Source organism: Plasmodium fragile, assembly GCF_000956335.1.
Source record: "Plasmodium fragile strain nilgiri unplaced genomic scaffold supercont1.117, whole genome shotgun sequence".
Classification (NCBI taxonomy): Eukaryota; Apicomplexa; class Aconoidasida; order Haemosporida; family Plasmodiidae; genus Plasmodium; species Plasmodium fragile.
In genome coordinates, this window is record NW_012192697.1 from 24,439 (window position 1) to 38,498 (window position 14,060).

Consider the following 14,060-nt stretch of genomic DNA (forward strand, 5'->3'; position numbering starts at 1 on the left):
AAAAATGAATAGAAGATAAATTATATTGAGTTTTAGAACAGGAAACGTCATTTTATTTTGAACAATGTGTGGGGGTTGAGTTTTAGGTTTTACATGGAATGTTTCTTTTGTTAATAAACCGTTACATATATATAGGAGTATACGCAACATACGTTTTTATGCCTTTTTATACGCTTTGCATAATGCGCTGATGTAAAATACTGGGTGCTTTAATAAATTGTTTGGAATGAGAATGCGTTCAATCGCATTATTGTATAACGGAGATGCAAAAAAATTTGTTGTGCATGTAACATTAGCGCCAAAAAAAAAAAAGTTTATATTTTAACTTATGAAAGGTTTGTGTATGGAGTGTTTTTATACTTATGTGAAGAGAAAAAGTTACATATTATGGTAACATAATTTTCACATGTGGCGCACGCCCCGCCCCCTTACAAGCAGCAAGAAAAGAAGAAAGAAGAGGTACAAACCCAATATGTTTAGAATGACGAACCTTTTGAAAGAGAAAAAAAAAAAAAAAAAAACTAGTAGCAAGTAACTTAAGCGTAGTAAAACATACTATGTATATTGCTTCATGTGGAAAAGTAAACTGTTCTTATTATATGTCATTTGCATTTATTTAAGTGCGCATATCTTCATTCTAATTTCAGAGCTTCTCCAATAATGTCATCCACATATAACTCCCTATCTTGCATGCTACTCTCGAGCTCGCACTGTTCTATGACTAATGCGAGGATCAGTATCCATATTTTAGCGGTTAACGCTTTTTTCATGTAAGGTTGCGGATGTCAGTCGCTGTTGTGGTAAATCGCTCACTTTTAGTGCTTGTTTCCCTTCCAACGCTTTTTCTACTTTTACGCGTTGCTCTACATTTGGCATATGGTCTGTTCCGGCTTTAGGGTTTAGACGTTAAGGGTTTATGTTACATGTATCGATCAGCACGTGGCGCGTTTGCGCAAGCTGATAGGGGTTATACTATTCCATACCTGCATGGTCAGTAGAAAAAATAACCCAGGCGGATATAAATCCAAAGTGTCGGCAAATGCGCATACGCTGGTACCTTCAGATGAAGTATGAGGATAATTTATTCTCTTAAAGAAAAGAAAAAAAAAAAAAAAGTAATGTTTTATTACGTCCGAATAAATATTTCTTTAGGCACTAAGAGAAAATGGAATAACCTTTTCCTTGTATTGTATGTTGTTCATTGGTATTATTAATTCGTACATGTGTACCTAATTATTTTGCGCGGGCAAGAGGGGGAAACTGTTCCGCCTCTTTAAATTCATGCGTTTTGGCATAACGATCGCACTTGGAATCCTATTTAATAATTACATTAAACTCATGTTCGTAAAAGCTACCCAATTACACATTTGCAAATTATATAATATTTTGTAATAAAACAAAAAAAAAAAAAAAAAAAAACAGAAATAGGCCGCTCGCGAGATTCATTCCTTTTTTTTCCTTTAAGGCAACATTAAAAATTAGTAATGAAAATGTGTCCAGCGCGCAACACAAAACATAATTATACATGACGTATGATCGCGATGTGTTACATAGGAAATGTTGCCACAACTTCTTTTGAGCGGGGCTAGTATCGTCTCTTGACGCGCCCGGATTGTTCTATTTTACTGAACGTGATAAGGTGCTGTGAAGCTGTTGCAGTGAATAAACCAGTAATCACTGCGGATCATGTATTATATACATATATAATATTATGTGAACACTGTGGGGAGGGCGCCTGTTCCCTTTCCCTTTTTTTTTTTTTTCCTTCACGCTAGCACGCTCTGTTCAAAGGTGCTATTTTCCCTTTGTTTGCGGTACCGCGCAGCGGAGTGGGACCACGAGACACCCTGCTAACGCAACGTCCTATGCTCAGAACGCGCGCGTTGCAAAGACATGTATGTGAGTGCATATGCAACCATGCCACGCACATTCACATTTTCTTCTCTGGTCTGCATGACCTTAAGGAATGAAGAATTATTATTCCTGTATTATGTCTTGTTATTACGCTAACTATTGGGTTTCCAGTGGTGTGTGCACCAGCCCATTCACAGGAGATGGCTGACGACTACGTGCACTAATACACCTTCATGTGGTTGGTATTCGGTACAAAGTGGACACGGTCGCACGAACAACTGGGCCAAGACAAATAGTTTTAAACATATATAGATGTAATCACAAATAGATCATCAAAATCTACGCCATCATAAATAGATGTAATTCCAAATAGGTGCAATAAAGAATAGTCAAATGACAAAAAGTTCATCACAATAGGTATAATCATAAATAGGTGTAATCACATATAGGTTCCATAAAACATAGGCAAATGACAAATAGGTCATCACAAGTACTTAGACACAACCATGCTCAGTTGGCATTCTGCTGAGTGGAAGCTGTAATACTCCCAAAACTCACTATGGCCCATCAAGAAAGAGGAAAGCGAAGTATGTGGTACGCGTATCTCGGACGTAATTATAGACAGGAGTGCAAAGACCCCAAAAGTGGGGCCCTTCCCCCCGTATCAATTTTTCCCCTTCTTTCTCCCAGGCTCTAACTTCTATATTTTATGTGTTTTGAGCAATATGCCACCTTCTGGTGCCCACTTAGTATCTCTTGACTCTCTCGGTGAAAATATTCATCCACTTGCCCATCTTGCCCATACCACTTTCTCGTACTGTTTCCTTAGAACTAGTTATTAGATTTCTAACTGATTTGGCGCTCACATTATTTTCTCCGCTTTCATCAACCAAGGTGCTCAAGGAATTTTCACATTTATCTTCGTTGCACTGCAAGTCACACAGAAGCTCCCTTTTGCATTCTTCCCACAACTTTAACTTGTACTCATCAGGCAAATTATTGGTTTCCGCTAGGTTGTAAAACCACTTCTCCAGATAGTCCATCATGTCATAGTACTTCCTCTCAAAATAGATCACATGGTAAAAAAATGTAAGAAATGCATCTTTTTTACTAACCTGACCAGAAATGTTTTGTCGCAGGTTTGATATCTCCTTGTTCGTGTAATCCTTTGAAAGTTCGCCCACGGTGCAACCACATGGGAGCTTTGATTGATACTTTTTCAAGATACGATCTTTCCAATTAGGGTTAGTGGCGCCACAGTGTTGCACTGTATTGGCTTCCTTTTGCAATGAAGGCATTGCAGTTTCTTTTTTTCCTGGTTCTTTCACTTCCTCTTTTACATCCTCTTTTACCTCCTCTTTTACTTCCTCCTTTACTTTCTCCTTTACTTCCTCCTTTACTTTCTCCTTTACTTCCTCCTTTACTTTTTCCTGTTGTGGCGGCACTTGTGGTTGAGGCACTTGTGGCTGTTGGGGTGCTGCGGAAGGAGGTGCTGTTGGTACTGCAGCGGACACTGAAATAGTTGATGGGGAGTTGGGAAGGGGAGTAATTAGTAGGAGTGTATTTGTGTGTCTTAGTACAAGTCCCCCGGATGATGATAAGCAGGAGAATGGTAAAATCATTATGATGAAACGTGGGGACACCTTTATCAATGTCCTTAGAACTTGGAGATTCGGTCCTCCTAGTCTTTTTTCCGGTAGGCCATTCCTTCCGTACTGTTATGTTTGTTTTCCTCCCTCGTCTTTTTACCTGGCAATGGCACTTCTCCTCCTGCCTCGGGCGTTTGCACAATTCCTTCTACTTGTACATTGTTCTGTGGAGGATCCGCAACGTTTACCGCACCATCCGCAGAATTTTCCAATGTTACTTGCTGCTGCAAAAGAGGAAAAGAAAAAAACAAAAATTCCGTTTCATATTATTCTCACCTAAACTGCAACTTTAGTCACAATTTATTAGTGTAACTTATGAGGATATATATGTGTGTATAGCATTTTTTTTTTTATATATTAATGATTTATAGCTTACTTCTGCAGCATGGATTAGAAGAAAGGCAAAGGATAAAATAAGGAATATTATGGACAAATATGAAGCCATAGTTGCAGCTTTACTTTTCTTTTTATATAATATAACGTTGGCTGTAATATAGTAATTGTTCCGTATTTAAGAAGAAAAAAAAAAAGAAAAATGGAAGAGTACTCTTCTATTAGATTATATAATTATAATTCCTTAGCACGTATGCTTTCCACCCTGTTTTGAATTATTTAATGAAAGCAACAAGGAAACCCCTTTTTTACCCTTTTTTGTTTTTTTATGAAAAATGATAAGAAGAAAAAAGTATTTTTTCCTTCCACTTCAAGTATTAGTATAATGTATTAATATACGGGCACTCATATATCATTAGTACATAAATTTATCATTCCGTATTTCTTCACTGTGTACAATAATAAAAAGGGAAAACGAAAAGAATTAAGAAAAAGGATATTATGTTGTTTACATAATAATAATATAAAATAATAACAAAAACGGGAAAATATGAAATAATAAGGAACGCATAGCCGCTAGAATATTTCTTTATATAGAAATTTCTGTACAAAGTTTTATCCCAAGGGAAAGGAAAAAAAAAACGAAACAAAACAACACGATGAAAAGTATAGGGATAAAGGAATTTTTCAATACTTTTTATTAAAGAACCTGTAATAATAATAGAATTAAAATAAGTTTATAAAACATCAAGATTTTAAACACAACATTCTCAATTATAACAAAGTATAGCCATGTAAACAACAGAACAAGGTTTTTAGAATATTTCATTTGCTCCGAACAAAAAAGCAAAGAATATGTGCGCATTAATAATGCACTTAACTCTAATAAGAAAAAAGATGAAGTCAGTTCTAATGTAATTGCACACGGTACGTAGTTTTAGATTTTGGGTTCTGGGTTTCTTGGTTTTAGGCTTAAGTTTTTTTTTTTTTTTTTTTTAAATATAAAACCATCACAATTACAGGAGTACATACAACGTACGTTTGTATGATGCATATTTGCTCTCTGCATATAAATTTTCCATGATGAATATTATATACTCCAATAGTCTAATACAAACGTACGCGAAACCTATTTTTTAGTAACACATGTTGAAATGTATTTTTTTGGGTACATATATTATACCTCAAAGAATAAAGTTCAAATGTGACCTAAATACGTTTTTTAAGGTGTTTTACACTTCCTTAAACAATAAAAGGTATAATATATGATAATATAGTTCTCATAGGCTATTCCCAAAAACAAAGAAAAAAAAAAAAAATAATAACGTTATTCTACCTTTTTATGACAGAAATGACGTTATAGATATTATCATGGGTTATAGGTAAAAAAAAAAAAAAAAAAAGACGAACGTTATTCTATCTTTTTAAGAAAGAAACGACGTTATACATATTATCATGTGTTATAGGTATATCATACTGTAAGATGGACACAATACTAAAAGCCAGATGCCACAATTTCTAGTCCTCACTGTAATATAGAAGCTTCTGATAATTATAGCATTGTAACAACACTAGTATATATGTAGGTGCATAGGGAAGAATCAAATAAAATGGAAATATAATTAGTATAAAAGAATGAATAAATACATACATATTGTATTATTTTCTTTTTTACTTCCTGTTTATTAGTATTCTTAGTTAATAGAGGAAAAAAATCATCGCAATTTATTCTTGTACTCAGTTACTACTTTATTGCAAAGAGGTGGAACATTTCTAAGTGTTTGGTTGCCCATTTAACTAAAATGGCGCTGCAATTCCCTGTTCTTTCCTTTTTCCCTATTTTTTGTTATCACAGGGACATACGAGTAAGGCACAGTGTAAATGTACCTACATAACGGTTATTAAATAAAGCACTGCGTGTAATGTCTCTGAAATTCTCCTTCCTTTTGTGTTTTCTCCTTTTTTTCTTCTTCTTTAACATTATCGATGCAATTTCCATGGTGTATGGACAGATATAGATAAGTGTATACCAAATAAGGCTCATACATGTACTTGCGTAGACTGGATCCAACGTTACTGGACATACTTGTTTTGACAGGATGTGAGTATTGGCTTGGTCCTTCATTTTTTCTGTTCTTTGCGGAAACTCTCAGTTCCCCAAAGCACAGAAACACCTGACGAATGCTTCTAACATATGTGTGATATATTGTAAATGCCCTGAATGTGCTCCCTGCGCGGTTCGAAATATACTGCACGACATCATCCTTGGCATCCCCGGCGTGGAAACCATGACTTAGTGCACAGTACAATGCGGATTATTATACTCTTTACGCATCCCTCTGAACTGGGGACCAGAGCAGTATATGTTGGTATATATATGTATTATGTAGTGATGTTGAGCACTTCGGCAAAGGAACTCACGTTGTACTCTTTCACAGCTCTGTAAAAACAGGACGTGAATTGATTACAATCTTAGAAGCAAACAATGCAAGACGTAAAAAGCGGGCGTTCCGAAACAAGCGTCAAACTAAAATGGTGAACACACATGTGACTCAGTAACGATTGCACTATTCTTCCTTTGTGCTTCCATATTCTCATATTGGTATAGATATATTCGCATGTCATGGTATGTTCAATATGTGTCCATGTTTACGTTATGGTGCACAGACACAGCTTTCTGTGTTATGGTATACATTACGGAAAAAATCAAATATGCTCGATGTTGTGCCTAAGCTTGCGTAAGGGATATTCCTCGCTCGCGCCCTACTGAACACTCGAATTATATGTAGAAACGAATCTAGACGTTCCACTCTACTGCTTCAACCAATGCATTTATTCCTGTGTGCTGGTTAACGGTTCACCCTACAAAACACATTGTTCATCCTCCCACCTTCCTTCCTCAATAACTTTTCGCCTTTTACACTGATTGGGCCTGCAGGAGCGGGTAAGGCAACATTTCACATTGTTCTGCACTATTCCAATGTTCCTTGTTCTGTGGCATGCCTTCAATGATTATTAGGGTTGGGGGGGTGGCCATAAAGGAAACTGTCCCCCCTTTTATATTGTACAAACTCCTTCATGTTCCTCAGTTATATAATATTGCTGTAGTTCCAGAGTGTTTCCTTTAAAGCTCAATTGAGTCATATGCGCATACTCTAATTTCATCATCGTGCTTTTATGATTTCTGGCATACAGTTATACATATTTTCCTTAGCGTCCCAGTTTACACACCGCGCGTGTAATGCATTTTGTTCGGGACAAAAAAAAAATGGGAAACAACAACGAAAAGAGAAAGAGCATCAAAGCAGAATTACACGCAACATTAAAACAACTAAAAGTAGTTTCCAAAACAAAAATAAATATTCGTACAAATGAAAAGAAAAAAGTAATAATAATAAAAGACACAAAGAAAAAAACAGAACATTGCCTAGACAATATTAAAAGCGCACAACTTGGAATTTGCCGCAGCCCAGATAAAAACTTAACAATATGTGTGTGTAGATGCATTTACGGCAATGCACATGTAGGCCGTGAGCTTGTACTGTCGCGCATTAAATGTACCATGAGAAAAGTACACACAACAGATTTAGAGCAGCGGCCACAGTTTTCCGCAATGCATTTCGGCGTAGCGGCGCGAACAATATATGTGGGCTGCTCTATTATGCCGCCCGTTTTAATTATTCCGAAAGAACAAATTTGTCCTGTATTCAATTTTGTCCGATATACTTCTGACGCGTTCACTTCTTAAATTGGGAATTATCCTTGTGAATATGATTTCGTGCCACTTATGATATATGTCTGCAATCATGTATGTGCCTCCTGATGATTTGAAGCTTATGCATTTCTGCAGCTCATGATATTTGAGGACCCTGTGACATATGAAATTGGTTACCCTGTACGGGCGCCAGAAAATTTTACGATGAAATATAAAGTTTACTCAGTACTTTCGTTCGTGTGCACTCCTGTTGTTCCCGCTGTTGATATGCAGTTATAAGCAACCCCTTCTGTGTACTTCCTTACGCCTGCTGACAACATGTACACACAGATTGAAGCATAACATGCCCAACCAGGGTCATAGCTGGCAGGATTCATGCTTCGACGTTTCCAGTGCACAAATATCATGTTTACTCTTGCAAACGTAGAAGGAGTTCAAATTATATGAGAAAAAATGTACATATATAAGCAAATATATATATATAATTGCGTGTACGCAGACGGACGGCCATGGCCTCACATTTATAATTATAGAACAATTTGCATATCTTTTCCGCATCTGCTTTCCTGAAGAATATATAAAGAGCGTAAATTTGTAGGACGTTGCTGCTCTTTATGTATTAGCAAAGGTATTTGTGCAGTGACAGGGATGCATATGTATGGATGAGCACAATCAACACCAAATTATTATTACCAGTGTTATGCATGGAGCGGTTTCCTGTACAGGCAAAAGTAGTACGTTGCGGAATGGTTTTCACTGGACTCAAGCACTCGGGGAAGTTGTGCCCCTGTAGAATATGCTAATTGCCTTGGAAGAGGAGGACTGTATCCTTCATTTATCTCCTGCCTTCTATAGTATAATATGGTCTATAGTTGTTATATTGGAAAAATTCCCACGTGTCAGTTACCAATTAGACGAACTCGATAAGTTGGACTCAACAGGGTAGCCACAAACTTCCGTTCACTTTACGCGCGTTCCTTATGTTTGTGCAGTACACATGACGCAGGGGTATAACACATTATCCCTGCAATTATGCGATGCTATGTTTCCGTGAAGACCTATCGCATATATGGACTTTTACAATTTATAACATCCTCCCTTTTCTGTGCATATCGAAGGTAGCGTTTAACCATCTCGTTTGCAATGTTAAAGTTTATACGCAGAAGAAACGAAATATGAATACAAAAAAAAAAGTGAACAAGAGGAAATTTTGTACATTCTATAAGAACACTCAGTCCATAAACTAAATAAGATGAACATTGTGTAATATATGCTACGTGCACAGTATAAAAGATTATAAGTTATAAATGTACAAATATATGCATGTATAAAATATATATATGAAACAAACAAGGACGAATCCTGTTCTAGAATGAGTTCCCCACGCAGAAAATTAATAAGGAACTAATTACATAAACAAAAAGCGTAATATACGTGCAAACTATATACATATTAGAAACATAAAAACAATATTATAATTTAAAGCATAATTCGGGCAAAAATATTACAAATATGAATAAGCCCTATCAAACAAATAGTACGGAGCATTATACAAAAAGTCAATCTAATAAATATATAAAATCATATCGTAACTTTGAAATTGTCCACGGAAAGTTGAATACTGTTGTTACTTCTGAATTCTCACATAGTTCAGGCTTCCGGTTCCACTCGCGGAAGTTCATTCACTCAAAATATTATTCGACATTCCTGATCTTTTCCTTCTGCAAAAGCGGAATAGGAGAACCGGAAGCATAATGGCTATTGTGCTCGCAACTGCAAGCAGGAGTATGACACACACAATTGGCTGCCCAAGAACCAAGTACAAATACAGTTCTATTATATTAAAAGCAGACATGGCCGCAGTCACGGTGACAAGTTTTTCACGCGTAAGTAAAGTATGTGTCCATGCGCTAAAGAGTCGTCTGGGTGTCTTTGCTACTTCTTCAACTTGAACCTTGTTTTGTGATGCTGGTAATAATCCTTCCGATCCAACTTTGGGATCTTGTTTTTTAAACATTTTACCTAAAGCGGTGTTCTTCAGCAAACCTCCTTTGCGACTGCCGGCAGATTTATGCTCCTGTAGCAATTTATCTAGGTAATGGCAAACTTCATCGTCGATATCAGCTGCCGTTATAATACAGGACCCTGTGTGTACAGTACGATATGTTGATGATTCTGTCATTCTGCTAATTCCTTCTTGATCATCACTAACATCATTTCGTCCTTCAAACAGACTCTCCACACTGGTGCAACTGGTGGATGTATGCACTGCACCCCCATCCTTAGAAAAATCATCCCGTGCCTTGGAAGGACTCTGCACACTGCCATAGTTAATGAATCTGACAACTTCTTTCTCCTGATCATGACCACAATAATTCAGGTCTAAGGATTCGTTTGATTTATTAACGGTATCACGATGCCTCATGTCTTTCAACTTTGTCTTTAAAGTACCGCGGGGACTGTTATTTCTACAGCGTGAATTAGAGTTATTATTATATTTTATTATATCTAAACCATTCTTAGAGAAGTTCCGGTATGACACGTCCCCTGCTTCCAGTCTTCTAGTTTTATCGTTCATCACAGCATTGTATGGGTTAATTAATTCTTCGTATTCTGCATGTGTTAAGCCCATTAATTTGTCCCTTAGTATAATATTATTCTGCTTCAGTGTTTCAATATCAGTCTGTTCGTACCCGTTCAGTGATCGGCTAATCCTCACCCATAAGTTGTCGTTTTGACCAGTTACATGATTCCATGATGTGCCTAGTTCATTCGCCTAACGTATACAAATGGGGGTTAATGCAGGAGTTGTACATTACACAAGTATTAGGATAAAGTTAGAAAAAAAGAACAGTTCCTAATTCTGGATAACACGGATAAAACAGAGTTCATAAGAGCTACGCAGATCTTAGAAATGCCTTATTTATTATATTACGTTATAGGGATATTGCCAGGAGTAAGGTATAGAGCTAAATAATGGGAGTTTTGCAGAGGATATCATTTAGTTTTTTTTTGTTTTATCCTATTTGCCCTTAACTGAGAAGTTCAGAATGACGATGTATCATTTTGTTTATATATATTTAGGTAGACAATACAGCGGCTTCGCTTGTGCTCACAGAAAATGCTGATGAAGCCATTTGTATAAGTGACATAGGTTTTCTATTCTAAGTGTTTATATTATATAATTTAAATAAAAAATTAATATACATAAGAATACATATAGAAAATGTAGTAATAAAAAAAAATAAGAATATATTATCTGTACATATCATATTATTTACAACTAATTAATGTGGGTTAGTATTTTCGCAAAACTAATGCGCTCGCTGGAATGACGCCGCATTTCTTTTCCTACAGAATAATGCAAATTATTTATTCTACATAAGATAAAATTATATATATGCACTCACAAATATATTGCTCTAATTTTGATATAATGTTTGTGGTTCGCGGATTCCTGTTCAAGTGTTACGCATTCAGCGTTTCAGCTGTTAAGGTTTAGGTTAAATATGTAAATATGCAAAATCGTTAAGGCAATTTTTTTTAAAATATTTGTTTTAACAGAATCTTTATCATAAGATACAATGAATCTGTGAGCCTTTGCATGTACTGGGCAAATAAGTGTTGCAGGGAATGTTGAATTCAATATGTTACATTAAGGCTCCTCCGCAATGTACCAGGTGATTGCTAAAATATGACATATATAAGTAGGATTTAATTAGATGCATGTGCTTCTTTTCACTGCGTCCTTTACATACTTTTAATATTTTAAAATTGTGTACGCAACAGTGAAATTTTCAAGTATATATGACAATTTCTTTTTGATAATATAGAAGACGTTTATATTGTTTCATTTTATACATTAAAGGTTTCTTTAGCATGTTACAGAATTAAAGTCATCCACTTTAGGTGGAACCTACATATTATTTAAAATGATGATTTTCTTTATGAGCAGGAAAAAAAAAGAAGGAAACCAACCACTCGCCTCACTGTGTATATATATTATTATGAATGTATTATAATAGCGGCCCCCGAAAATGATGCTGCTTTGTGGTTTTGATAGGTTGACAACGACACCCTGTCACGTTCAATGACACAGGAACTCAGCGCATCAGGTAAAAAATACGAGCTGTCCGCGCCAAAAGTATTACGACAGCATTTCCTACATAGCTCATGACGATCCTACATTACATATAATTGTATATTTTGTGTGTTGCTCAATTGATACGGTTCTCATGTACTACCTTTTGACGGGTGCCTTAAGGAAAAAGGGGATGAAACTCGTGAGCAACTTTTTCTTTTTTATTTCCTTTTTATAAAGTAAAATTACGAAAACGTTTTTTACGTTCATATGAATCGGCAATGTTTGTTGTTGTTTTAAGGGAAAAAAAATAAATCATTTCTTAAGGTTCATAAGAAGATACAGGATTGTGCACATGTGCCCACATTTTGACGTACGTCTTCAGTAGCTGTTTTTTCTTTGGCTTACCGCGGCGTTATAGAATCGTAAACATGAATCTACTTTTGCGCACGCACAAAGTGCTAGAGGGTACATCAAAGCATGATCAGTAGACGTGAGCTCTGTACTTCAATTTTGCAAGATCATTTTTTTGTTACATGTAAAAAGCAATCAGCACGATTCATTTACTTTCACTTTTAGTTCGAACAAGCTTTTACCAGGCGATCTGTTACACGGTCATTGTATTTTCCTATGAATGAATAACATATGTTATTAGCACATGAGCTTGCGATTAGTGTCAAACAGAATTTCTATACATATAATTTACTTCCTTCTCGTTCAAGTTTCTTATACAAATTAACTAGGGGCGAAGAGCTAGATCCTGCTGGGGCCATCACAGGACTCCACCTACATTGTTTGTACTTTACAAGCTTAAGCGCTTTTTTGTATCTGAGTGCAACATATGTTATTGATCCGAATACTGATATGATGAGTACAGGAAAAAAAGCCAGCACGTTCTGAGTTATTATAAGGAAAACTAAGGAAGACAAAAGTGCTCCCAAAACTGGTGATAGATACATGAGTTCATGTCTAATGTTGAAGTTCGGTGCCTTCTCATTAAAATCAAGATTTTTCTCCATTTCTTTCCGTAGTATATCCACCAACACCGCTTGATAACGCGCATCAGTCGTCCTTATATAATTAGCAATGCGAGAAAAGATAGATCCTTTTCGGGCCATCCAATTACTTCGCTCACTCTGTTCGGTTCCTTCTATGTGCGCACTTGCGCTGTCGCCTGCATATGGATCTTCAGATCGTACTCCATGTGAACATCCACGTTGTGACTCACGATCAACTCCAGGCTTTACGCCGGTTCGATCTCTAGGTTGATGCTCAGACTTATTCTTACGCTTATCATTACCTTCCACATTTCGTTCCTTAACAAGACTCTCCCTGCTGTCAAAGGTCATGGGTTCTGTAATTTCCTGGCTTCTGTCAGAATCGTCGCCATTGGCTCCTTCTGGGAATATACTGTCCATACTGTCAGCATTTGCATGTTTATGCACTTTGTCCTTATTATTAAAAATGTCATCGGCTCCGTTCTCGAATATACTATCCATGCTGTCAAAGAGCATGGACGAGCTAAAGCCCTGATCAACGTCGTTACCATGATCACTTCGTTCTTCAAATAGACTCTCCGTGCTGCCAAAAATCGATGATCCTCCAAACTTTACCTTGCATTGATGCTCATCAAAATTATTCAAGTTTAAAGACTCGTTGGATTTGTCCACGTTACCACGATCCATCGTACTTTTCGACTTTTTCCTTGAACTCGCGCGGGGACTACTCTTTCTAGATCGTGAATTAGAGCTATCACCATGCTTTGTTACATCGGAACGGTCCTGCAGGTAGGTTTCGTCATGTTCATCCACTGAACCGATGCACTGTTTCCTGAACAGACTATTATTCTGTTGTAGTAGTGCTTCTACATTAGTTTCACCCATCAATAATCTGCTAATCCTAACAACCAAGGTATTATTCTGGCCAGTTGAATGATTCCATGATGTGCCTAGTGCATTTACCTAACATATAGGACAGAGTAGATACATTCATAATTTGTGCATTACGCAAGTATTTAGATAAAATGAACGAATGTGACGTGTTTAATTTTCAATAAAAGCAAAGAACAAAATAGGTCATAGTAGGAACACGGATTTTAAGAACTGCTTATTTATTATATTACGTTATAGGGAGCGTGCCAGGCACCTAGAGCATAAATGAGTATAGCGCGTTTCGCAGGAAGTACCATTCTCTTTTTTGTTTTTGTTGTTCTTTGTTTTTTCCCCCTATTAGTGTAACGAAGGTTCAAGGAAGCAAAGCATCTTTATTTTATATATATAAGGATTATATGATTATTTTTTTTTTTTTGATACATATATATATGTGTTATACAATTTATTTTGTTTTTTTTATTTTCTATATATGTATGGATTATGGAATTCTTAGTATTTTTTTTTTATATATGCAATTATTACAGAAATGTTTGTTT

General features: G+C 36.2%; 4 protein-coding genes across 4 annotated transcripts; all 4 read right to left on the bottom strand.

Annotated features, from left to right (window-relative positions):
* Nucleotides 1-2,600: 2,600 nt before the first annotated feature.
* AK88_05327 (uncharacterized protein) lies at nt 2,601-3,948 on the bottom strand (the record flags this gene model as incomplete). Its single annotated transcript, XM_012482929.1, has 3 exons — nt 2,601-3,367; nt 3,571-3,727; nt 3,880-3,948. The coding sequence occupies 3 exons, from the start codon at nt 3,946-3,948 to the stop codon at nt 2,601-2,603; spliced, it is 993 nt and encodes a 330-aa protein (XP_012338352.1).
* Nucleotides 3,949-5,737: 1,789 nt separating this feature from the next.
* Nucleotides 5,738-5,920, bottom strand: AK88_05328 (uncharacterized protein; the record flags this gene model as incomplete). The annotated part of the gene is made up of 1 exon (XM_012482930.1): nt 5,738-5,920. One exon carries the CDS (start codon nt 5,918-5,920, stop codon nt 5,738-5,740), a length of 183 nt encoding a protein of 60 aa, XP_012338353.1.
* Nucleotides 5,921-9,229: 3,309 nt separating this feature from the next.
* On the bottom strand, nt 9,230-10,552 carry AK88_05329 (uncharacterized protein; the record flags this gene model as incomplete). The annotated part of the gene is made up of 2 exons (XM_012482931.1): nt 9,230-10,327; nt 10,487-10,552. 2 exons carry the CDS (start codon nt 10,550-10,552, stop codon nt 9,230-9,232), a joined length of 1,164 nt encoding a protein of 387 aa, XP_012338354.1.
* Nucleotides 10,553-12,321: 1,769 nt separating this feature from the next.
* On the bottom strand, nt 12,322-13,515 carry AK88_05330 (uncharacterized protein; the record flags this gene model as incomplete). The annotated part of the gene is made up of 1 exon (XM_012482932.1): nt 12,322-13,515. The coding sequence occupies one exon, from the start codon at nt 13,513-13,515 to the stop codon at nt 12,322-12,324; it is 1,194 nt and encodes a 397-aa protein (XP_012338355.1).
* Nucleotides 13,516-14,060: the final 545 nt, after the last annotated feature.